We start from the raw sequence: 25,463 nt of genomic DNA on the forward strand, positions 1-25,463 counted from the left end.
TGCTTTTCCTGGCCTCCCTTTATCATGTTTATGCGGTGAAATTCCAAGAAAGTCTAAGTCTTTCCCATCCATATAAGAAAGGGTTGTCAACTCTAACAAACTACACACCAATTCAAATACTGTGCTTTGTTCTTGCTTATCTCATCATCTTGTCAGACTAACGCTTAGGAAGCGAAGAACATATTTCCAGTATTTTTCCTTGAATATAAATCATATTAGGATAGATTTAAAAGCTTAGTGATAGCAGCATATTAATTTGAAAAACTTAAATGTTTTCACTGCAGTCAATGTGATAAAAATCCAAATTTCTTGACATTTTCCATATAAGGATACTTATTTGCATAATATGCAAATGAGGCAGATTTGCTAGCTTTTTTAAATAAAGACCTTGAACTTATTTATTCATCATGTTCAAAATTACTTGCTGTGGACATTTAATTTGTAATCTTTGGATTAATTTCCTAATTTTCATTTTTTTTTTAATGGCTAATTTGCATAATATGCAAATTAATTTTCAGGCATTGGGATGAATTATCATGCTTAGTGATATAGTAGCATATTAATGTCAACATTAATGAAATGTTTTCAAGCAGTCTATATGAGAAAAATCACAATATCTTGACATTTTTTCCATATAAGGATGCTTATTTGCGTAATATGCAAATGAGGTAGAAATTTTTGCACTTTTGATTGGAAACATTGAATTCAGTTATTTATCATGAATTTCCATTCAAATCAAATTATTTTGGACATTTAATTTGTAATCTTTTGATATTTTCCCTTCTTTTTCTAATTTTTCATGGCTAATTTGCATAATATGCAAATTTCATAAATTTCCACTGCTTGGATTTCTTGGGACTTTTAGTATGTTGTTTAGGGGACCTTCCTGGAAAGCATTTCAGTGGAATATTTCGTGTTGCAATTAGTGGTGGGTTACCCCCCTATTCTGGCTAGATTGACTGGACTAATAATTCAAAATCGAAATTATACACATGGGCATTTTCACGGTAACTGACATTACAAGGCACAATTTTACACACTTTTCATTGTGTGTATGATTATCTCTAAAACAACAAATGATGGGAGTTTTGCTTTTAGGCAAACCATATTTCGAAATATATATAAACAGATAGCTTTTGTTAAGAACTTGGATAGGAAAAAAGTCATACCGGCCCGACTATTCTCGAACTCGCATCTAGCCCTATATGCCAGCCAAAGAGTGATGACATTGATGGCCATTGTAAAAAGAAAAAAGAAAATCACCTCTGGATACTTATAAGTAAATTTAGTGCATAGATAGTAGACGAGAATGTTCCATATCCCGTAAGAACATACCTTTGTTAAATAAATTAATTTTCCCTTTATTCCACATTTACTTGGAATATAAGAATACTTTCATTGTTCGCGTACTCAGTAAAAAGAATAGTTTTCATGAGTTATGATGAATCCTTCGCTATGAGTTTGAACTATATTTAATCCCCCAAATTTGTTTTTAAATACTCTATTAACGAGAATTTTATATTCCATTTATACACGAAATTCCTGCCGTGGGATGGGTCATCATAGGCAGGCGCGGATGCGGGGGGGGGGCACTGGAGGCACGTGTCCCCCCCCCCCCCCCTTGAGAAGCAAAATTTGTAATGTAAAAATGCCTTTAAAACAGACCTTTTTATTTTTTTTTGCTTGTCAAATTTTTTTCGGGTATGAAATATCCTTAATTTGTGATTTTTGGGGCTTGTCAAAATTTTCCTCAGAAAAATTTGCCCCCCACCTTTTGGAAAATCGTGGATCCGCCCCCGGATCATAAGTAGATCAAGGGGGCGAAGCGGTGGCCAGCCCCCTATTGGCGGCACAAAATAGGAAGGTAAGGAGAAAATTAAGATGAAAGATAGGACGAGGAAAAAAATTGAATGATGGAAGGGGAGGGTAATAATTGGAAAAAAAGAGAAAACTATCAGGTCATGATATAAAAATTAAAAAACCGCTCGCGCTTTGCATTAATACACAGCCATCTCTTTATTTCAAAACGTGCTTATTTTTTCACTTTTTAGATCGAAATATATAAAATCAAATCATTCATTTAGGAATATATCCATCCTTTTCCTTATATGTAGGTTTAAATCTAAAACAAAAAAGAATAGCTCGCGCTTTGCGCTCGCAGTGCTTATTGAAATAAACTCCTTGTTCTTTATTTCAAAAGTGCTTGAAAGATCAATTTTTCAGATCTGAATATTAAAAAATATTCATTTCGCGCTTCACGCTCGCATCAGTAATTTTGGTTGAGTCAGATACTATTCTGTTTATTGCTATAAGGTGAAAAGAAGATGACTTTTTGGTCGGAAAATAAAAAGAATCAGGATACGCTTTGCGCTTACATTAATCAAAATTTAGTGAGATAGCTACCATGTCCTTGTTTTTAAAATATGTTAATAATACAAATTTTTAGGCCGGAAATGACATATCTTCAGCACACACTTCGCGTTCGAATCTAATATTGTTTAGTAAAATTTATATTCTGTTCATGATTTCAAAAAGTGTTACGATTGTCCAGTTTTTAGGTTGGAAATACAAACTTTCAGCTCGCGCTTATCGCCATCATTAATTGTTTAGATTCCTATCCTGTTCGTTTTTTAGGTGTCAGGTAAAAATGGCGGAGGTAATAATGGCAGAGGTAAAAATGGCAGAGGTAAAAATGGCAGAGGAAATAATGGCAGAGGTAAAAATGGCAGAGGTAATAATGGCAGAGGTAAAAATGGCAGAGGTAAAAACGGCAGAGGTAAAAAGAGCAGAGGCATAAATGACAAGAGGTAAAAATGGAAGATGTGATAATGGCAGGGGTAAAAGTGGCCGAGGTACACTATTAGACAAAACAGTAGATTCTACAGAAAAATTAAAAAACAGGTTTTACAGAAAAAAAAACACAATAAATTTCTACAATTTTACAAAACAGATGTTTTAAAAAGGGGAAAACAGTTTTATTACAATAAATTTGTAAGGGTACGGGCACAAAATACCAATTTTCTGTAATTTTACACAAATGCATGTAAGAATATACACAGTGCAGTAAGATTACAGGTGTTCTCCAGACTCTGTTGCAGGAATTTTTTATTTTTAAGTATAAAATTTCTAACAGGTAAAGATGGCAGAGGCAAAAATGAAAGAGATATTGGGTGCTGGTTTGTTAAAAAGCCGAAAACATAATTTTTCACTCCAAAATGAAAGGGGATTTGTTTAAGGGGGAAAATGACACAAAAAATTATTTTAACTAAATGAATTTCTTTTAGGTCAGAAAAAGAATTACAACAAAAATAATAACAATTAGATAATAAACAATGTTTTTTCTTCTGTTTGAAAAATAAGAGAGATTTGTATCAAATCTCTACATTTTAGCATACCAAGCTAATTACCAAGAGGGTGCTGCTTATGGTGTACAAAATACCCAACAGCACTTCCGCTTCCAAGGGTTATGACCATCAAGCCGTTTATATCATATTGGATGCAGTGGTAAAGGTTCAGGGTCTTCTTTTATGCAAAGAATCTGAACCAGACAGTCCCCCTCGATCGACCCCAAATTGATTTACCAGTCAAAACAAGATTATTATTGATTTTCATAATCAGTTACATATTCAGTTCCAAGCCTGGGAACGCATGCTTAATATTGTCATTCAAATATTCAAAAAGAATAGTACAGACGACATTACAAATAACGAAATAATATTTAACCACAATCTTTCGTGACAATTTCAACGTCTAAGCTTTCCTCGCTATGTTCTCTATGTTTTTCCCCGCCCCTAACCCTCTCTGTCTCTCCACCTCTCTTATGTCTACTCCTCCTCCTTTTTGCATCGGTAAACCTGGCAAAACTTTAGATATAAAATAAACCAGCCAGACAAAAAGGAATGTTATAAAATGATGAATGAGAATAGTGCAGTTTCATTTTGCTCCTGATAAATTGAATGAAAAAATATCTATCGTTTGATTTCTTTTTAAAAAGCGTTCACGGTACACCTCCAACGAATTCGTAAATAGCATTCTTAGGCCGATGAAGACATAATGATATGATGAAATGTCTAACCGTGACATGCACTTCTAATTTAATCTATGTACATGCGGGGGCTTTTTGACAATTCATTGCATGGGGGTTTAAGACTGGCCATATTTACCTAGAGCTGTCAGCTATTATTTTAATTAGTTGAATTCCTATTCTGTTCATGATTCGAAAAAGTATTACGAATATCCCAGTCTTTAGGTAATTCCTATCCTGCTCATGATTTGAAAAAGTTTCACGAATGTCTAGCTTTTAGGTTGGAAAATCAAAAACTTTCAGCTCGCGCTTCGCGCTCGCATTATGTATTGAGGCCTTTCATCTTTAGTTAGGAATACCTCCCCTCTTCGAAATATGTACTGTATATATATATACATATATACATATATATATATATATATATATGATGAATAGCATTCTTTTGGCGCGAACGAGATGGTCACGCAGAGAACGGTCTTTCCGATATGCCAGAAGTACGGGGTTGTCTCCAAAGATCTCCTTGCAAGAAGGAGATGACAGGAACAGCTTTAGACGTATGGTTGCTGATGATGATAGACTGGTTGTCACTATTCCACCTGATCTCCCATTATCTGATGATGAGAAGTCTGTCTTAAAGAAAGGTCTAACTTTTATCCCCACTACCGAACGTGTTGATGAATTCCAGACTCGAGAGGATTTCGAAAGGTTTGCCAGACGTATGAAGCTATCAGCCCATTACTATCGACCTGAGAATGAAGCTACTCCCACACCTGACCATGATAGTCATTCGGATCATTTTGCTGCTCTAAAACCACGGCGGTCTACCTGGATGCCACCCGATGGAGAATTGCCAGCTCTTGACAGTTTCATCTCGAAGTGCAGATCTGACATGAATGACATTCTCAACGCTGACAAAAGAGTTAGTCATAACATTACCCGATCTGATCGTGAGACCATCAAGTCCTTACGTAATAACAAGGATTATATCATCAAACCAGCTGATAAGGGTGGAGCCATTGTGGTATGGAGACGTGACCTCTACATTCATGAGGGCGAACGCCAATTGTCTGATCCTGAATTCTACGAACCAGTCGAAACTGATCCCACTCCTGAGCACCATACCATGGTCAAGGATACAGTACAAGAGTTGATACAAAATGACGACCTGCCCAAGAATGCGTCTAATCTCATTCAAGATAATCCTCGGTGCTCTACTTTCTACTTACTACCTAAGATCCATAAAGCTAACACACCTGGAAGACCGATTGTATCAACGTGTAATTGCCCCACTGTATCCTAGCCCCTCTTGTCACTCAGCTTCCTACGTACTACGTGAAAGACTCCTCTGATGCTGTTCGCCTCATAAGGGATGTTACTCTAGATGAAAGAAGTAAGCATCTCCTCTTCACGATGGATATTTCATCTCTCTATACTAACATACCCATAGACGACGGTTTGAGGGCTCTCCGCTACTTCTTGGAACGCAATGCCCCCGATGATTCCCCGAGTGTGGAAACCCTTCTAAGGTTGGCTGAACTAGTTCTCCGTTTGTCAGCTTTCGAATTTGATGGACGCTACTACAAGCAACATAAAGGTGTGGCTATGGGAACAAAAATGGGCCCTTCTTATGCTTGTCTCTTTGTTGGGTTCGTGGGGGAACAGATGCTGCAATCATATCATGGGCCTAAACATGTCTTGTTTAAGCGATACATAGACGACTATCTTGGAATAAGCACCGGCTCAGAGGAGGATCTTCAAGATTTCATCGCATATGCTAATAACTACCATCCATCTCTTAAGTTCACACATTGTATCTCTAGCACCAGTGTGGACTTCCTGGACATCTCCATCTCTATCAAAGATTTAGGTCTTTCAACTGATGTATTCTAAAAACCTACTTCTTCTCACTCCTACTTGAAATATGACTCCTCCCATCCAGCGGCTTGTAAGAAGGCGATCCCCTACTCCCAGATGACCAGGCTACGTAGAATCTGCAGCGATGATGCTCGTTTTAAACAACGGGCTGCCGAGATGGGTGATTTCTTCGTGAAGAGAGGCTACCCTCAGGAACTCATTCAGCACTCCATTCAAAGATCTAATGTGATCTCGCAGGACGAAGCTTTGACTGGGAAGATAAACAACAACAAGAGTCGTCGAGTTCCACTAGTGATGACTTATCATCCCACGTCTGCACTCATTACAATATCTATCAAAAACAACGCCAAGCTGTTCCTGTCATCTCCTTCTTGCAAGGAGATCTTTGGAGACAACCCCGTACTTCTGGCATATCGGAAAGACCGTTCTCTGCGTGACCATCTCGTTCGCTCCAAATTGCCGCCTAATCAACCGGCAGATGCAACTGGCACATCTCAATGCGGCAGGCCGAGATGCAATACCTGTCCCTACGTCATGAGGGGAGGTGTCATCCAAGGACCCAGAAGAACTTGGCGCGTCAAGGCCTCCTTCAAGTGCACCACCAGAAACGTCGTATATGCTATACGATGCTCACGCTGCTCCAAGCTTTATATTGGAGAGACCAAACGACGTCTAGCAGACAGAGTAACAGAGCACCTGCGTTCGATCCGACTTAACACACCAGGGGCCCGTTGCAGAAAGAGTTGCAATCAAACGCAACTCTAAAAATCATGCGCAACTTCATTTTTAACCAATCGACAGCGCGCATTTTGGACTTGCGATTGATTTTTTGACTTACGTTTAAACGCAACTCTTTCTGCAACGGGCCCCTGGCCTTCCAGTTGCAACGCATTTCAACCAACCTGGACATTTCATCAACGATCTACAGGTATGCGTTGCCATCCCTTGCGACCGTGAGACGGATCGCAAACTCAAAGAAGAGAAGCTGATCTACAGTCTCGGGACCCTCGCACCCCACGGAATGAATGTGTCTTTCCGCGCCTTCCCAATGCCTGAGACCAAGTGAACTTTTCTTTCTTTACCGATGGATGGATAGACTCTTTTGCCGTTTTTACTCTATGTCATAATAGTTGCCTTGACTTTACTCATTACGTCACAATATCATCTAACAATGCACCTGTCGCGTTAGTTATGTTGTTGCACATTAATTTTATTGCGCGTTGGTATCATCACCAAATGATGCAACCTGTTTTGGATTTAATAAATTCATCGCTGAAGAAGGTCTATGACCGAAAATTTGGAAGATTATGTCTCCTCACGGCGTTTCTATTAAGTTTTTTTTTGTTTCTACATTATGACGCCGACGCAGAACTCTTTGATTTATATATATATATATATATATATATATATATATATATGTGTGTGTGTGTGTGAGGGTGTGTGTGTGTGTGTGTCCCCCCTACCTTCGAGGAGAGATTTCCGCCCATGGTTATGGGAGAGACCTCATCCTATTTGACCTTTGACCCATGCCCTTTGACCCATGCCCTTTGACCCATGCCCTTTGACCGCATGACCTTTGACACATGACCTTTGACCAAATGACCTTTAGTCGGTCAGCCATGACCTTTAGTCCGGTCAGCCTTTGACCTTTACCCCGGTCAGCCTTTGACCACACGACCCGATGGGTTGACCCAGACTTCCGGCCAGCCATGAAATGGTATGACGACACAGTTATGCAACCACCGTGATGTCATAGAATTACCCTTATTGCACCATCGATATTGCACCACCGTTGCGTCATCGCCACGTATTGGTGACTTTCGGTCGACCTTATCACACGAGGCAGCGACGTTGCACGGGTATTTTTAGCATATGATACGATGCACAAAAATACATCTTTGCAGTTTCCTATTTAAAAAGTTATCTTTTTCCGCCTACCGGTAGATATGTCAAGTGCCTCGCATGACGTCACCATGAAATGGTGTTAGCGACGCAACCACCGTGATGTCATCCCAGGGAATTACCCTTATCGCACCGTATCGGTATTGCACCACCGTGGCGCAATCGCCACGTATAGGATACGATGCACAAAAAAGACGTATGATTTCTGCACAGTTTCCTATTGGAAAAGTTATCTTTCTCTGCCTACCAGCAGATATGTCAAGTGCCTAGCGGTTTACGAATCGATCACCCCATGCACGGCCAACGCGCGTCATTGAACTTGGGATATCCTATTCAAGGTGAAAGCCGACTCTCTCTGCCTCTTATTACAACAATTATTGGTAATCCAACGTGTGATTATAATCATGATATCTCAGGCTCTACTAATTCCAGACTTTTCCCCATCAAAACTCTCTGACTTTTTCATACTGTTTTGTTCATACTTTTCATTTAACTCACATGGCCTGCCCGGCTCTCTGACTCGCAAAAAGTATACTATATTGAAACCGGTAGATGACTCCTTTAAATCAACTTCATTCATCCGCAGTACAGATGGTGATAACATGAAACACTATATAGTCAAGGATGATTCTTTATTATTATCATCATTTATTCTATTCCATTTCAATGTAGATAGGTTCAGATATTGTATAAACAGCAGATTTTGATACAAATGTAAATAATGTAAGTTATGTTCTCAAATTATGTTGTAATAACAAACTAATTGTTAACTGTTCATTGTTAATATTAAAGCGAAGTTCTCGTTTTTCTACTTCTTCGCTTAACTTAATGGATTGTAACACATGTATATGGATGGCATTCAGATAATATTAACACAATGAAGTTCAAACTGTCATTTATGTTGACGGCGTTTTCTTGGATGATTATCATTTGACAAGCATGATGTTTGTGCCTTTAGTTGTAGGCTCCATCTTCGACCTCCGTTTCTTCTCCACCATCATCATTATCGTCATCGTCACCTTGATACTGGAATAAACCATCGAATCGTGAACCATGCCTGGCTAACACCCTCTGTACGGCTTTCCGGAATTCCATGCCATTCTCTAATCTTTCCGTGAGATCGGACACGATTTCGTGATTGATGTCAGCGTCTTCGAGGTACATTTTCTGCTGCAAGAACTGAGAGTAAAGATCGAAAAAGATGCGTTTGACTGCCCACAGTAGTTTCACGTGAGCCTTTGCTTTAGCGTCTTCTTCTTCCATTCCTTCTGAGATGTATTTCTGATATTTTTCGTCTCTCAAGTCCTCGGTGGCCGTCATGGCTTGGTCTAACCATCCTCGATAAGCGAGGTTGTCTTCAGTTTCTTCCATGTTTGCTGTCATTGACGATTCGTGTCCATCGCTTTCTGATACGCTCGTTCCGGAATCATCGTTGGATTCTTCAACTCTTTGCATTTGAGAGGATGGGTCGGAGTCTTCATCTTCACTCGTTTCTTCTCCAGTATCATGCTCGTTTTGTTCATGCCTCTGCATATCATACTTCCTACTAAAGGTTTTATCGCATCGTGAACAAGCGTAGCGGTTGGACATATCCAACGTATTCATGTTGACTCGATGATTATTTGTTGGGAAATGAAGAAAATTAACGTTCAACCTTGTAATAATACGTAATCATGAAACGCGCGCGAAGGTACTTCGATTACTCACAATTCTTACGGATTTTTACGGATTCTTACAGATTTTTGCGGATTCTTACGGATTTTTACAGATTATAGCTTACGGATTCTTACGGATTTTTACGGAATTTTACGGATTCTTACGGATTCTTACGGATTTTTACGGATTCTTACGGATTTTTGCGGATTCTTACGGATTTTTACGGATTCTTACGGATTCTTACGGATTTTTACTGATTCTTACGGATTTTTGCGGATTCTTACGGATTTTTACGGATTCTTACGGATTTTTACGGATTCTTACGGATTTTTACGGATTCTTACGGATTTTTACGGATTCTTACGGATTCTTACGGATTTTTGCGGATTCTTACGGATTCTTGCGGATTCCCATGCTGCATTGGTCATTCCAACGTGGATGAACATATTTTCCTTGAGATTATATGAAAATTTTTATGAAAGCATTAATTAATCCATAAAAATCCGTAAGCTATAATCCGTAAGAATCCGTAAAAATCCGTAAGAATCCGTAAAAATCCGTATGAATCCGCAAAAATCCGTAAGAATCCGTAAGAATCCGTAAAAATCCGTAAGAATCCGTAAAAATCCGTAAGAATCCGTGAAAATCCGTAAGAATCCGTAAGAATCCGTAAGAATCCGCAGAAATCCGTAAGAATCCGTAAGAATCCGTAAAAATCCGTAAGAATCCGTAAAAATCCGTAAGAATCCGCAAAAATCCGTAAGAATCCGTAAAAATCCGTAAGAATCCGTAAGAATCCGCGAAAATCCGTAAAAATCCGTAAAAATCCGTAAGAATCCGTAAAAATCCGTAAAAATCCGTAAAAATCCGTAAGAATCCGTAAAAATCCGTAAGCTATAATCCGTAAAAATCCATAAGAATCCGCAAAAATCCGTAAGGATCCGTAAGAATCCGTAAAAATCCGTAAGAATTGTGAGTAATCGAAGTACCTTCGCGCGCGTTTCATGATTACGTATTATTACAAGGTTGAACGTTAATTTTCTTCATTTCCCAACAAATAATCATCGAGTCAACATGAATACGTTGGATATGTCCAACCGCTACGCTTGTTCACGATGCGATAAAACCTTTAGTAGGAAGTATGATATGCAGAGGCATGAACAAAACGAGCATGATACTGGAGAAGAAACGAGTGAAGATGAAGACTCCGACCCATCCTCTCAAATGCAAAGAGTTGAAGAATCCAACGATGATTCCGGAACGAGCGTATCAGAAAGCGATGGACACGAATCGTCAATGACAGCAAACATGGAAGAAACTGAAGACAACCTCGCTTATCGAGGATGGTTAGACCAAGCCATGACGGCCACCGAGGACTTGAGAGACGAAAAATATCAGAAATACATCTCAGAAGGAATGGAAGAAGAAGACGCTAAAGCAAAGGCTCACGTGAAACTACTGTGGGCAGTCAAACACATCTTTTTCGATCTTTACTCTCAGTTCTTGCAGCAGAACGTGTACCTCGAAGACGCTGACATCAATCACGAAATCGTGTCCGATCTCACGGAAAGATTAGAGAATGGCATGGAATTCCGGAAAGCCGTACAGAGGGTGTTAGCAAGGCATGGTTCACGATTCGATGGTTTATTCCAGTATCAAGGTGACGATGACGATAATGATGATGGTGGAGAAGAAACGGAGGTCGAAGATGGAGCCTACAACTAAAGGCACACACATCATGCTTGTCAAATGATAATCATCCAAGAAAACGCCGTCAACATAAATGACAGTTTGAACTTCATTGTGTTCATATTTTCTGAATGCCATCCACATACATGTGTTACAATCCATTAAGTTAAGCGAAGAAATAGAAAAACGAGAACTTCGCTTTAATATTAACAATGAACAGTTAACAATTAGTTTGTTATTACAACATTATTTGAGAACATAACTTACATTATTTACATTTGTATCAAAATCTGCTGTTTATACAATATCTGAACCTATCTACATTGAAATGGAATAGAATAAATGATGATAATAATAAAGAATCATCCTTGACTATATAGTGTTTCATGTTATCACCATCTGTACTGCGGATGAATGAAGTTGATTTAAAGGAGTCATCTACCGGTTTCAATATAGTATACTTTTTGCGAGTCAGAGAGCCGGGCAGGCCATGTGAGTTAAATGAAAAGTATGAACAAAACAGTATGAAAAAGTCAGAGAGTTTTGATGGGGAAAAGTCTGGAATTAGTAGAGCCTGAGATATCATGATTATAATCACACGTTGGATTACCAATAATTGTTGTAATAAGAGGCAGAGAGAGTCGGCTTTCACCTTGAATAGGATATCCCAAGTTCAATGACGCGCGTTGGCCGTGCATGGGGTGATCGATTCGTAAACCGCTAGGCACTTGACATATCTGCTGGTAGGCAGAGAAAGATAACTTTTCCAATAGGAAACTGTGCAGAAATCGTACGTCTTTTTTGTGCATCGTATCCTATACGTGGCGATTGCGCCACGGTGGTGCAATACCGATACGGTGCGATAAGGGTAATTCCCTGGGATGACATCACGGTGGTTGCGTCGCTAACACCATTTCATGGTGACGTCATGCGAGGCACTTGACATATCTACCGGTAGGCGGAAAAAGATAACTTTTTAAATAGGAAACTGCAAAGATGTATTTTTGTGCATCGTATCATATGCTAAAAATACCCGTGCAACGTCGCTGCCTCGTGTGATAAGGTCGACCGAAAGTCACCAATACGTGGCGATGACGCAACGGTGGTGCAATATCGATGGTGCAATAAGGGTAATTCTATGACATCACGGTGGTTGCATAACTGTGTCGTCATACCATTTCATGGCTGGCCGGAAGTCTGGGTCAACCCATCGGGTCGTGTGGTCAAAGGCTGACCGGGGTAAAGGTCAAAGGCTGACCGGACTAAAGGTCATGGCTGACCGGGCTAAAGGTCAAAGGCTGACCGGGCTAAAGGTCAAAGGCTGACCGACTAAAGGTCATGTGGTCAAAGGGCATGGGTCAAAGGTCATGCGGTCAAAGGGCATGGGTCAAAGGGCATGGGTCAAAGGTCAAATAGGATGAGGTTTCTCCCATAACTACTACCTACTGTCCCGGTTCATCAGTTTTGGACAAAGACATGTAAGCTGTTTATTTGAGATTTGACGGCATTTTCGATAGATTTACTAGGATGTAGAGTTCATTGCCTGCCTTATCGTCGTACTAAGTGTATGTATAATCTTAACAGTTAATTATAACTTAAAATTTCCCTAGAACCTCGGATTTTCGAATACAATTCTGTTTCTCTTCAGTGAAATATGCATGTCCTCTCTTGCATTAGATCACATCTCAGTCAGAAAGATAAAAAACAATCCGAGAGCTTTCAATAACTCCTCCAGTTATCAAGAGCAAATGTTGATCTTGACCTATGTGGTTATTAGCATAGATCTTTATTTCGGAAACTAAAAGTACCGCATTATGATCATAAAAAAAACAATGGCGTTTCAATTCAAATTGGGGGAGTAAATTGACAGCTAGTTGCGTCCCCTGACCCCCCCCCCCCCTCCCGACTATCTGATACAACATTAAAGGGAAATTATTATATGTGGCATATATGAAATACAATTCACTCTACTGTTATGTTTGAGAATTTCAACAGTGTGAATCCATTTTCACACAGTGTGGGTACACTGTGGATATCCACAATGTCGAGGTGCAACAATGTGACATCACCTTCACACTGTTAAAATTTGAACATTTTGATAGAATGAATAATATTTTTCACATAGTACATTATGTGAACACACTGTAATCACACTGTGAGACACTATGTTCTTTTCAGCAGGGCAATTTCGGGGACATTCCTGTCTTCGGTTGAGAATATTTATTTTTGCCATCGATCGATAGGCTTCGGTCATTTTAATGTGAATTCCGCTCATTTTATTATCCTATTTTGGCTAAACCGATCCTAGATAGCATGATAAACCATCCTAGAGTCCAACCTTTCCCAGTTCCAGAGACCAAATATTTATCATTCATGACCCTTTCGGTTTAACATCATCTTTATTTTGGAAACTCAAAGTAGTGCATTAGGACCGTTAAACGTTGGCCGTAGAATTCCATTTTTTTTTTTTTTTTTGGGGGGGGTGGGGTGATAGCCGGAGCATCTTGACGTCCGTCTAGATAGTGCTCCGACCCCTTGTCGACTGTCTAATGCAAAATTACTGGAGAAATACTGTATGTTGCATTTATGTTTTAGTAATCAATTTAGGGGACATTTTCTTTTGATCATTGTTCAGATGTTTTTCTATCGACAGGCTTGTGGTCTTTTCAATGTACATTCCACTCGTTATTATCTCGTTTTGGCTGTACCTTGGCTTTTGCAAAATCTGTGAAATCAAATCCCAATTATGTATAGATACATATTCTCAATTTCTTAAAACAGCACAGCCAATGACACCATTTCCAGCTATTCAGGGATGTTCCGCAACCACGGATCACGGCAACTGTATCTTAACTGTAGATTCAACAGAAGAAATAACATGCAATGCAAATAGATATTATCCAGACATCGATCTGTACTTCCAGCTGGGATCAGAGAACGTCGCAATCCCCGTCACACATATCTGGAACAATACCGACGGTACGAGAAACAAAAGTGTGACAATCGTCGGACATATAAGTAATGAAGTTTATATCTGCGTCGCTACTGAGATTCCTGGAGTGAATGGTAACAGATCAACATCAGTCCGATTGATTGGACAAAATGCATCACTTAATCCAGCGGCATTCATTGTCCCTATTGTCTGTAAGTATGCAGATAGAAACACAAAACAAAATCATGTATACATTTACCTGTATGAAAGATACCGAGTGTTATTATTTTGAGCTGAAAAAAATACTACATTATCATTCCTGTGTGGAGACGTGGGTGTGTGTTTGCATCTACTCGCGTCCACACCCTCTGTCTGTCTGTCTGTCTCTCTCTCTCTCTCTCTCCCTCTCTCTCTCTGTTAGACTACCTCTGTATCTATGGATTTTTTATCAAGGGGGGGGGGTCCAGCTAAATAAATAGTTGACAAGCCAAAAAAAGGTATTCACCCAAAATTTGGAAAGGTTTCGTATGCCCCAAAAATGACAAGCAAAAAAAGGCTTTCCTTAATTTGCAGGTCGTTTTGTACCTAAAATTAATGTGACAAAAAAAAAAAAAATTAAAAGATGGTCGAATTTTTTTAAGGGGGTTGATTTATCAAGGGAGATTTGCCTTTCACAACAAAAAAAAATCAAGGGGGATTTTAACCTCTACTGATTCTCTGCTGATACGCAGATTGTTTTCCATTTAATTAATTTACAACTTGTCCATGCTATGACCATGTCCATTATGCGAGCACTCTGTATATAAATATATCATCTCTTTAACGATTCCGTATTTTCTCCCTGCAGTGACCCTTTTTATTACAACAGGAATGCTCACAATGACTGTCTTCTATAGGCGCCGTAAGTTTAATAGAATTTACCTTTTTTTTCTTGAGTGTGTGCTGTCTATTTGCTAAACGGCCAGTCTTAAGATATACCTATCAATATATTAACCTAATTATCAATAGTTCATAAAATAAATTACCGTATCATGTTGTCTCAAGAAACATAACTGTTTGAGGGGAAAAGTACGGGTTTTGCTCTACTTGGTAACATTAGTATTGCGTTATGAATCTACTGAATGGTGAAAAGGTGTCTTATCACTTAATTGGTCTATGTTACAATACTTCATAGCTAAGAACGTTGCTTTATGCTGCAGTCATATTTCCAGTACGCCGAATCGAAAACAGCCTTTAAATTCCTTTTTATTCAAACCACCTTTACGTAGCTGGTACAAAAAAGGTAAAACCGATGTTTTCGACTCGCTGTACGGCCGCTGTAAGGAAATGTGACAGCGCCATGAGGTATCTGAGCAAATTTGATAGATTGAGGAATTGATGGTGAGGGGCAAGGGCAATGGTTGTTTTATATCGTAGAGTTTCAAAAAATTGTCAATATGAGAAAAAATTAAAATAACTGAATAGTGTCATCAGGCAAATGTGTAATGTGCATTGTAGTAAGTGTTACGTTAGCTGTGATATAAATTCGTTTTCCTATATCATTTTATCTTTTTTCATCTAGGTAAAACTCCCAACGTAAAAGGTAATGCAAATTATTTAGAAAGGTAAATTAGTATAAGATTTTTAATCACACCATCAAGCCTTCTTAAACTTTGCCAGGGGAGAGGGAAACACAATTTTCCTTAATTTTCTCTGTGGCATTTATCTTTTTTTCATCGAATTGACTCAAATCTATCGTAAGCTGCATGGTCTCATTAGTCACCAGTGAAATGTTGTTCAGAGCAACCCTTAAAACATGCAGAAGAAAATCATAGTTGTACGGCCTTTGAGATAAAATTAGATGACGATTTTTAATCACAGATACCTTGCAAGTCTTCCTGGATGTTTTATACATCACATATCACAGTTTTCTTATAAGACCTTTTAAATGGCAACCGATTTCTTTCAATGATGAAGGTTAATTTATATAGAAGTATTGTAATTATATGTTTGAATTTATTGCTATTTTGTGTGTTCCAGGTAGGCACCAGCCAATTTTGGAGAACCTCTCGACAGAATTTTCATTTGTTAGGTGATCCCCAGGCATTGGCTAGTGCTCAATTTTACATTTCTTTTGTAATATCTCTATTGCTGTCATGTTTTCTTGCCTCGAAATGAAATAAATAAATAAAATAAATAAACGATCAAAAAAGATATTACAAGACTGTTTCCTTTCATATCAGCCACATGTACAGCATATGCTTTATTTTTATCAAATATTATAGTTATCAAGAACACTATCTCTGATCTGACGGGGGGGGTTATCGTTACCATACTATCATAGGATTTTCAAAAGGAACCACGTACTGAAAAATACATTTTGTTTCCTTCAGATCTTGTTTCTTATGTGGAACTGTGGAAGCTTGTCGAACTTGCATTCATGTATAAAGAAACTGACCAACTAGACAAGGTTGTAACAGCTCTGTGCAATAATGAACGAGAAAGTCTAGGGGTAGTCAAGGATGCACATTATTACTACACCCATCTCTGTACATGGAAAGAAACAACTACGAAGAAACGGCAGAGAAAAGTATTAAAAGAAAAACTCCACAGCAAGAACGCAGAGAAGACTTTGTGGGGTTTACGAGGTATGGCAGCCAAAAAAAAACATATACATTGCGTCCCAGGAAAAACGAAACTGAGATTTATCGATGAGATAACATAACTTAATCACAAAAACGATAGACAAGATACCTACAATAAATTGTAAAGTTTAGAATTTCCTCTTTCATCTGAAATTACTTAAATTATTTCTCATTCATGTATGAGTGAGCAAAGGCAATTTGAAGAGGGGATACCAAAAAGTCACTTGACGGGCTGTATCTGGGTTTAAAAAGAAAACCTTTTTTTTTTAAGTTCAGTATCTGCTCTCTAATTTGATACCTCAATGACAGAAAATGGTCAAGAAATAACAAAGTTCTGCGTATTTGAAATAAAGCTTGAATTTCAATAATTTCATCAAATGAAGAGGTCATGAAGAGGTTTTACAGGCTAGCGTTCCGAGTCACTCCACACTTTTGTTTTCATAGAATCAATTAATTCACACGATGATGTTCATGGATCGTAATAACAACTGTGTGGGATATAATCTTGTTGTCTAATCATGTAAAATTACACAATCAGTTTTCCACTGTGTTTATGTTTCATCAGATTATCGAAAAATGAAGTCGGCAGTAATTGAATGGTTTGACTTAAAACACGTATTGAATGAAATCGGTGAACGTGAGAAAATCACTAAGTTCCTCGAATCCCTTGGGATAGATCATTCAAACATAAGAGGAACGGCAGAAACATCACCGAAGACATTTATTCAACAGGCAGTGGGTTTACTACAGGCATGGAACACCGACTTTCACAGCATCAATCCTGTCATCATCTTGAGTTCTATATTGGAGAAATTGAATCATGATTCTGCGAATAAATTTTTCATTGGTAGGTCCAAATGTCCAAATGTTCTATCGTCAGTCGCCATTACGTCGTAAAATAGGGGTATGTTCGTTATTGAATGGTTCGTTATTGCGAAGCTTCGAATATTCCGAAGGTTCTGAATTTCGAATTTAAATGTTTCTTAATCCGAAAACGAAATAAGGTTCGTTATTCAAATGGTTCGTTTGTCAGAAAACGAATTAAGGTTCGATCTTCCGAAGGTTCGCTAATAAAAAAAGAAATAAGGTTCGTTATTCCGAAGGTTCGTCAATCCGAAAATAAAATAATCTGTGTCGAAGACGGAAAAACAGGAAGGGTAAGCGTGATTGAGAGGGATGGGAACACCAGCTGTTCTAATTATTGTTACGACTTACGAGGGTGGATAGGGAGGGGCGGCGAAGCGTATTTTCAACGAAATCACGCAGATGACAATCTCATGGTGAAAATATCCGTTTGCACCAAATTTCCAATTTTGACATGTAATTGCCCTTTTTAGCTTTGCCCAGCCCCATGCGAAAATACGTTCTGCCGACCCTGCCTCCCCATCCTCATACCAATCATTTGAACGGCAACGGTGCCCCCCCCCCCCCCCCTCACCATCACCACGTTTGCCCTTCCGGTTTTCAAGGCTTCGCAACCATGGCTATAGATTATTATATTTTTTCGGATTAACGAACATTCGAAAAAACGAACCTTATTTCGTTTTCGGACTACCTATCGCCCTTCAGAGAGTAACAAACCCTACTTTTTTATAAGCAAACCTCTGGAATAAAGAACCTTCAGAATAAAGCCGCATTTGTTTGGATGAACGAACTTTTTTTTCGTATTCGGAAAAACGAACATCGAGTTATAGGGAATTTACGTGTTTCGGAGTAACGATCCTTTGGAACTACGGTGTGTAACAGTAAATTTCCCTTTTTAAGATAAATTTTGGTCACCCGTTAATGCAAACTTCAGAAAAAGCTTGACATCATGATGATAAATCAGAATCGAAAGTGAAACTCTTTCCTTGAGCTTCCAAACAGCATTTGAAGCTTATCATTTACTCCAGTTTTCAATAAACCCTGAGACCTAGACCTCTACTACACCAGGCCTCATGTTTCTTATACCAAAGCTATCACTCTGGTGACCCTACATCATGAATAATTATAACTTATCGTTCATCAGTCTATCTTAAACTTCGTTTACTTACCTCTCCCAGTCACATGTGGTGATATAACATATTATGATATTGGCTGCTCTATTGGTTCCTCATCGCATAAGCTTTAATGCGATAAAAAGTATTCAACATGACCCACTTAAGTCTTCAAACTGCCTACATCCACCTTAAAAGATTGGCAATGGATTTTGCCCCATAGCATACTCTTGTATAGAACCCAGGCCGAGAAGGTTACGAAATGTGCTTACTCCACGCCATTAATTTGTCAATCAAGTGCCACTTGTAGCATCAAAGACTTCATTATGTGAATTACGTTTTGTTATCAGCGTGCATTTCACAGTTTACCCATCTGTCTAAAAGGAAGGGTTTATTTGTTTCCTTAAACTATTTGTGAGAATTGTAAAAAATAAATAAAAAAATGTTTTTTATATATATATATATATATATATATATATAAAGTTCTGAATTGTTGCAAGTATGCAAGTCTTCATAAGAACAAAACATAATTAATCATCAATATGATCAAGGAGTGCCTGACTATGTATAAAAAATCAAAGTTAGGAGAGAACGTGTTTGGACAGTGTACTCTGTGGTGATAGTTTTAAAAAGCAGTGAAAAAATATAGACATTGTTTCACTGCCCAATAGCATGCCACCGTGTAGATGATGTTTTGTGAAAACTTGAATATTGCCTTAAAGATTATTTGTCACCCTAACCCGAAAAAATCAAAGCTAATCTATTAAACATAGTGGTATATCGATTGGCTATAAAGGGATTACATTGCCGAGTTTCCATCCTATTCTATGCTTCAGAAATTGATTTAAATGTAAAAGAAGTTATATACATTTACTATTATTATTATCATTTAAAAGGTTTCAAGTTTATATCGTCCCCGTCATAAGAGGAACCCATTCTTAGTAGTCGACACGGTTGGGGATATAACAACTGAAATGAAAAGAATACTTTCATAAAAACGTTTAATCTGTGGGTTTTTTGTTATTTGTTTTTATCTTTGTGTAATTTCCCCTAGTACCTCGTGACAAGAAACAAGTTTTAGAAGACAGCGAGAGGACAAAATATAGCAGAGATTTCTCAAAAAAGCATGTTGACATGCTTTCCACCATTATAAAAAATGTCAGAGGTGATAACAAGCCACTACACAACATGAAAGTCTTAAGAGACAACCCTGAAGTCCTTTTTAACACCGAGATAATGCTTCGTGATTGGTGGAATAAACAGCAGTACAGCTATTACAGAAGGAGATGTATACTAGATGGTGCAGTCACCGTACATAGTGTACAAACAAATGCGACGGAAGATATTAAACTTAAAATCTCCGAAGCATGCCTAGGTGAGTTTAAAATTTGCAGACTTCAGAGTTTTCCCCTATACCCTCTTTTATCGTTTGCTTCTATTGTGACTACTATTAAATTGTTTGCTCTATTCATTTTTTGGTTACGTGCTTTTGACTGTTTGAGATGATTACCTTTGACCACTTTAATTGTTTTTTCTCACCTTTTGGTATCATTACGTCGACTTATATACAATGAATACTATCAATTATTGCGTGAATAGTTATTACAAACATATTATTTTATGTTTGTTACTTTTAACGCTTTCCAATAGCTCCTTTAGGAGGCAACCCTTCTTTGCAATTAAGACAAACTCCACTGAATATACCGTATACATAAATGTATATGTTTAACAGTATTAAAATATTACCTTTGGAATGTAAGGAATGTAAGGAGAGTGAAAAGGGATATTGAATGGCAATGATATTGGTTCAGTTATGTAATTGAAAGTTCATCACTATAAGAAATATAAATAAATACAATGTATATACACATCTTTACCAGTATGGACATTTTACTTTGAACTATTCAGTATTTCGATACGGCAAATTTACTGGATTAAAAAAAAAAAAAAAAACATTAACCTTTCATGTATTTTCGTCGCCAAGATCATGTTCGAGTATTCAATCATAATACATGCACTATCATTGAAATAACTTACTATCTCATTGTTTGTAGTGGAGCTTAATATTCAACTCGTAATGATTATGTGTTACTTAATATCTCATCTCATAATGCAGTAACTGATCAGTGGCCATCCAACGACGAATTGAAGCTCATTGCTGATCACATTGATAACAAATATACCAAACATATTCGGGAACGTCTTGAACTGACCAATCTATCTCAGAATTCAAATAGAAACGATGTATTTGACGCTTTATGCGCTTGGAGACAATCAATGAAAGAGGACTTTCCGACGATGTATAGGATGCTGCTATCTGCTCTAAAGGACACGAATGTTTCTGGTGAGAATAACTAAGACCTTTTTAATTATTCATAAATATAATTTTAAAATGTATTATCAAAAACACGGTTTCCATTCATCGGCATTCGATATCCCGAATGCATGGAGTATGCATAATCGTTGGCTGAACAGACAAAATAAAGGATCGTGTACATTTTCATTTTAATGATATCCTCATAATAAGACATCATTTCTCATCGTTGAAAGGCTATGTAAAGTTTCCCAGATGAAAATTACAAAAAAAATAGCTTCGATGACATGCATGAACCGTTTTACGTTCTTCAAATTTCGTGAAATACGATCAACTGAGTTCACTTTTCTTTTCAGGCTTACTTTCACCCCTGAAGATGGATGACATTCAAAGGGCTGAGTACGTAGAGATAGCATTCAATCTACTCATGACTGATATCCTTCCAGTAGTCAGCCATCTTGGAATCAATGAAACGAAGTTGTCGTCATACAGACCAGCATTCGAGCCGTCTCATCTCCAGGAAGGGACAATTGGGCTCGTTTCAACCTTAATAACGTTTTTGGATAAGAATAAACAGAGAGAGGACTTGTGCAGAAAGCTCAAAGAGGGGGGATTCCCTTCCAGCATTCAACTGAATATAATTGGTACGTTCATTTGATCTTGAATTAAAGTTCTACTTGGTAAAAGCCATAAATAATTTTACCTTAAATTCAAACAACATAGAGAGTGTTCTGGTGGCAGCCGATGAAATCAAAACTAAAAATCGAATGAAAACGAAATTACACAAATGTTCGCCCATACACCTTTATCAAGTGTTTGATAAAATCAAAGTACCACAGATAAACAGCGCACACTCTGCTCTAGCGTCCTGTGGTGCGATTACATTTTTTTTTGGGGGGGTTCGTTTCACTTTAATTCGATTTGAAAACATTCAATACGTTGAGGTTTTTTCAAATTAATTGCACAAAATAATGTCTGTTATTTTCATTTTACTATCTATTTTCATTCCCAAGCCCATCAAATGTCTTACGGAGAACTTTCGGCAATGTTCACATCACCGACAAGATGTAAGACGAGTGCTGATGAAAAGACAGAAGCCACACAACATGAACCTCAAGAAGGAGATTCCTTGCTGGCTCAAGAAGAAATCCAAGCCCCTGACACGACCACTACACCTGTGAAGCCTAAAGTTACGAAGGCCGCAGAGTCCACGAAAGGTTTCAGCCGTATCAAGAACATTCTACGCAGCAACTCGTCAAAACAGAGCCCCGATACCACACAACAAGAGAAGAAATCAAAGGAAGGAGGCACTTCCCTAGGTGAATCAACAACAAAAACCTCGTTGGATACAGCCATAGCGATGGAATCGTTTGTCGTAAAAGTCGCAGAAGCTTTGCCAGTCGCCAAAGAAAGAGCAACCACCCTAAATGACACAACATTTCCTATTGAACCTTGTGTCGGAACATTTGAAGCTAGTCGGCATCTCAGCGAGATCATGAAGACACTAAACTTGTCAGTTGAAGATGTTAGCTCCTCAGTGGACAACAATCCGGATGAGTTCACACTGTTCAAGATGTGGAAAGATAAAACACGTTTTTCTGCCGTCAGTGAACGAGCATCAGTTATAAAATGTCTGCAGGACTCGGGGAAATGTGAACTGGCGAGATCAGTAATCGAAGGTAATTATTCAGCACAGAGAGACAACAAATACATAGAGATTTATTGAAAACAGACTTTACAGTTTGAATGCTCCTTATCTTTTAGCTGTTGTAATTTACCACATTTGATATAAATTATAGTCCATTTTATGTAATGATGAAGTTGGAAATGGGGAAATTTATCAGGACTGCGCATAAAGATTTTTCAAAGGGGCAGGACAACCCAAACCTGGTGTTGTATAACTACAAGGCCCAGACCACTATTTACCCTTCTTTATCCATTCCCTTTTTCTCTCTATTTTTTCTTCATCGGGGCTTCATGCCACGGTGATTCTAATTTACCCCAATAAACCATTTTGAACTTACGTTTCCTTGTTGTTTGAAAAGAAATAGTTGAACTCTTTATTTAATCATTAGTTATATTTTGTTTTTATCAGTATTAGTGACACTAACTGCTATCATCCGACAATATATTTCTTATTTGTAGGCAAATTCGTACCAGAAGAGGTCAACCTCTCATTCGTCAAACACATTGCCAAGAAGGCGAAAGCCAACAACCAGTTGAAAGAGATAGCTGAGGCGTTTGGTATTGAGAAAGGCTTTGAAGAAAGTCAAGGTTCGGATGATGCTATTAGTGAGACCATTTGGAACAGACTTCGATCCACCAAAATGTGGAAAGTGGTAAAAGATGGTAAAAGTCAGATGGTACAAAGCCAAGCTCTTATTGTCAATCAAGCCGACGAACTTGTAGAATATGGATTTCTGGACTTTGCTCGGGAACTTCTAATCATATACCAGCATAAAAAAAAAATTAATGCAAAATGAGATTCTTTATTTATTCATCAGTCCTAAATCCAGAATGGCCGCTGTGGCCACCAGAGACGACAAGGACAATTAAAGTACTTGATAAGCCTTGTCATCGGGAAAAGTTTTGAATTCTGGAAAGAACAATGTAGACGGTGGTGTTCCCCCGACTTTTACAATTGTTTAGAAACAAAATGCACGCCTTACACATGTAGGCCTACACAAAATATATGCATAACATAAAGATGTTTAACATACGGTTTCGTATAAAAAGGACAGAATTGAACGCAAAATTAGTAATGGATCTTTGATTTACATCACCTGGGGCCCGTTGCATAAAACTTTTGACATAATTTTTTTTTTTTTTGCCAGAGTTTTTTTTTATAGCAAAAGTTTTATCCAAAGGGCTCCTGATAGAGCAATATAAAGGTATTAAGTTATTTTTCTGAAAAAGGGGACTATTCAATGGAAACGATTGATTATACGCATAGTAGGCAACTCACTTTAAATTGGTTTAAAAAAAAGATTCATTACACATATGGTTACTCATTTTAGAATTGCTATAGTCTGACATTGATGGCATTCATAGTAATGGGGAATTTTCCTTTATGTTTCATTTTATTTTTATGATTCAATGGTCTGGATTGTTTAATCATTTGATATTTCTGTATCTCTTCGTAAAAAAAAATAAACAAGGGCTCTCTTTGTGGTTTGTATTTTAGTGCAGTTTAAGTAAGTATTCATTATACCATTAAAAATGAGCCTGTACAAAGACAAGTATAAATATATATTAATGGATATTTGCAACAAATATTAGCATAAAGTGTTGACGCTACGTATGTAGTTTGCCATTGCACTTGGATTTTGATTCATGATATTTGAAGACGTACTGTTGTAATCATTTGTTTACAGTTCCCATAATGCTTGTAATGATGTGAAATTGGCAATGGATTTATTGAATGCAAATAGAACCTAGTAGTTTGCCATTGCACTTGGATTTTGATTCATGATATTTGAAGACGTTCAGTTGTAATTATTTGTTTACAGTTCCCATAATGCTTGTAATGATGTGAAATTGGCAATGGATTTATTTAATATAAATAGAACATTGTACGAATAATGTCATATACACTTTGATCTCTTACACATCTTATTCTTATGAAAAAATGTTATTTTCATATCGCAGTCAGTCTTGTATATTCTTTACCGGAAATATGAAATAATAAAATCTGAAATCTTCAAGTGAATAGTATAATTATCTGAAATAATGTAAACTTCTTTGTATGTTTTAAGATAATTGAGTAAAAAGATTGAAATTCACGTAAGAAAGATTTACGGGTATCATAATAAGTGAGGAAAAAGATATTCCAATGGGTATATTTCATGTTTATTGACTTGTTATCAAGAGTAATTTCAAACTTCATATTTTCAGAGAGGGATTTCTTAAAGGAAGATAAATATTTCCCATTTATTATAATATTTTATTAATATGTGTATATCCCTATTAATTTTCCCCTTTTTTGAAGTATAATGCTATTTGCTATCGTCATATATTTCAAACTGAAAGATGTTATTTGGTTCGGATGCTTTCCTTCAAACGTTACTAAAAGATATCTCAAAGTAATATAAATAGCAGGGCCCACAAAGAGGACAGTTTTCGGAACTGATGTGACTACTCTGGGTAAATATATCGTTATCATTATTATCATTATTAATTAGTCTGTAATTTGATGTATTACCAATTTAAACTTTTTATGTAATCACAGTAATCAAGCAATTGTATTTCCCCTTTGTTTTTCATACATCATGTAAATATTATACATCTAGTTTTGTAGTATCATGGTCAATAAAAAAGATTTGTTTTAAATAATAAATAAATTACTTTTTTTTTCTTTTGAGGGGGAATGAGATGGGTCGAGCTCAAACACTTAAATGTGCGATAAAGTTCAAAATGTGTTATCAAATCCATAATGTTGTTGTCCTGAACCCTTAACCTTGCATTTGCAAAA

The 25,463-nt window shown here is 37.5% G+C and overlaps 2 protein-coding genes across 2 annotated transcripts; both read left to right on the top strand.

Moving 5' to 3' along the window:
• Positions 1 to 5,434: 5,434 nt before the first annotated feature.
• On the top strand, positions 5,435 to 5,914 carry LOC129263512 (uncharacterized). Its single transcript, XM_054901420.2, has one exon. The coding sequence runs from the start codon at positions 5,435 to 5,437 to the stop codon at positions 5,912 to 5,914; it is 480 nt and encodes a 159-aa protein (XP_054757395.2).
• A 7,988-nt stretch (positions 5,915 to 13,902) lies between these two features.
• On the top strand, positions 13,903 to 25,318 carry LOC135154888 (uncharacterized). Its single transcript, XM_064103115.1, has 10 exons — positions 13,903 to 14,290; positions 14,926 to 14,979; positions 15,640 to 15,660; positions 16,451 to 16,705; positions 17,268 to 17,549; positions 19,733 to 20,053; positions 20,795 to 21,022; positions 21,349 to 21,636; positions 22,006 to 22,671; positions 23,138 to 25,318. Exons 1-10 carry the CDS (start codon positions 13,936 to 13,938, stop codon positions 23,473 to 23,475), a joined length of 2,808 nt encoding a protein of 935 aa, XP_063959185.1. The 5' UTR covers positions 13,903 to 13,935; the 3' UTR covers positions 23,476 to 25,318.
• The last annotated feature ends 145 nt before the right edge of the window (positions 25,319 to 25,463 follow it).

Source organism: Lytechinus pictus, chromosome 8 (genome assembly GCF_037042905.1).
Source record: "Lytechinus pictus isolate F3 Inbred chromosome 8, Lp3.0, whole genome shotgun sequence".
NCBI lineage: Eukaryota > Metazoa > Echinodermata > Echinoidea > Temnopleuroida > Toxopneustidae > Lytechinus > Lytechinus pictus.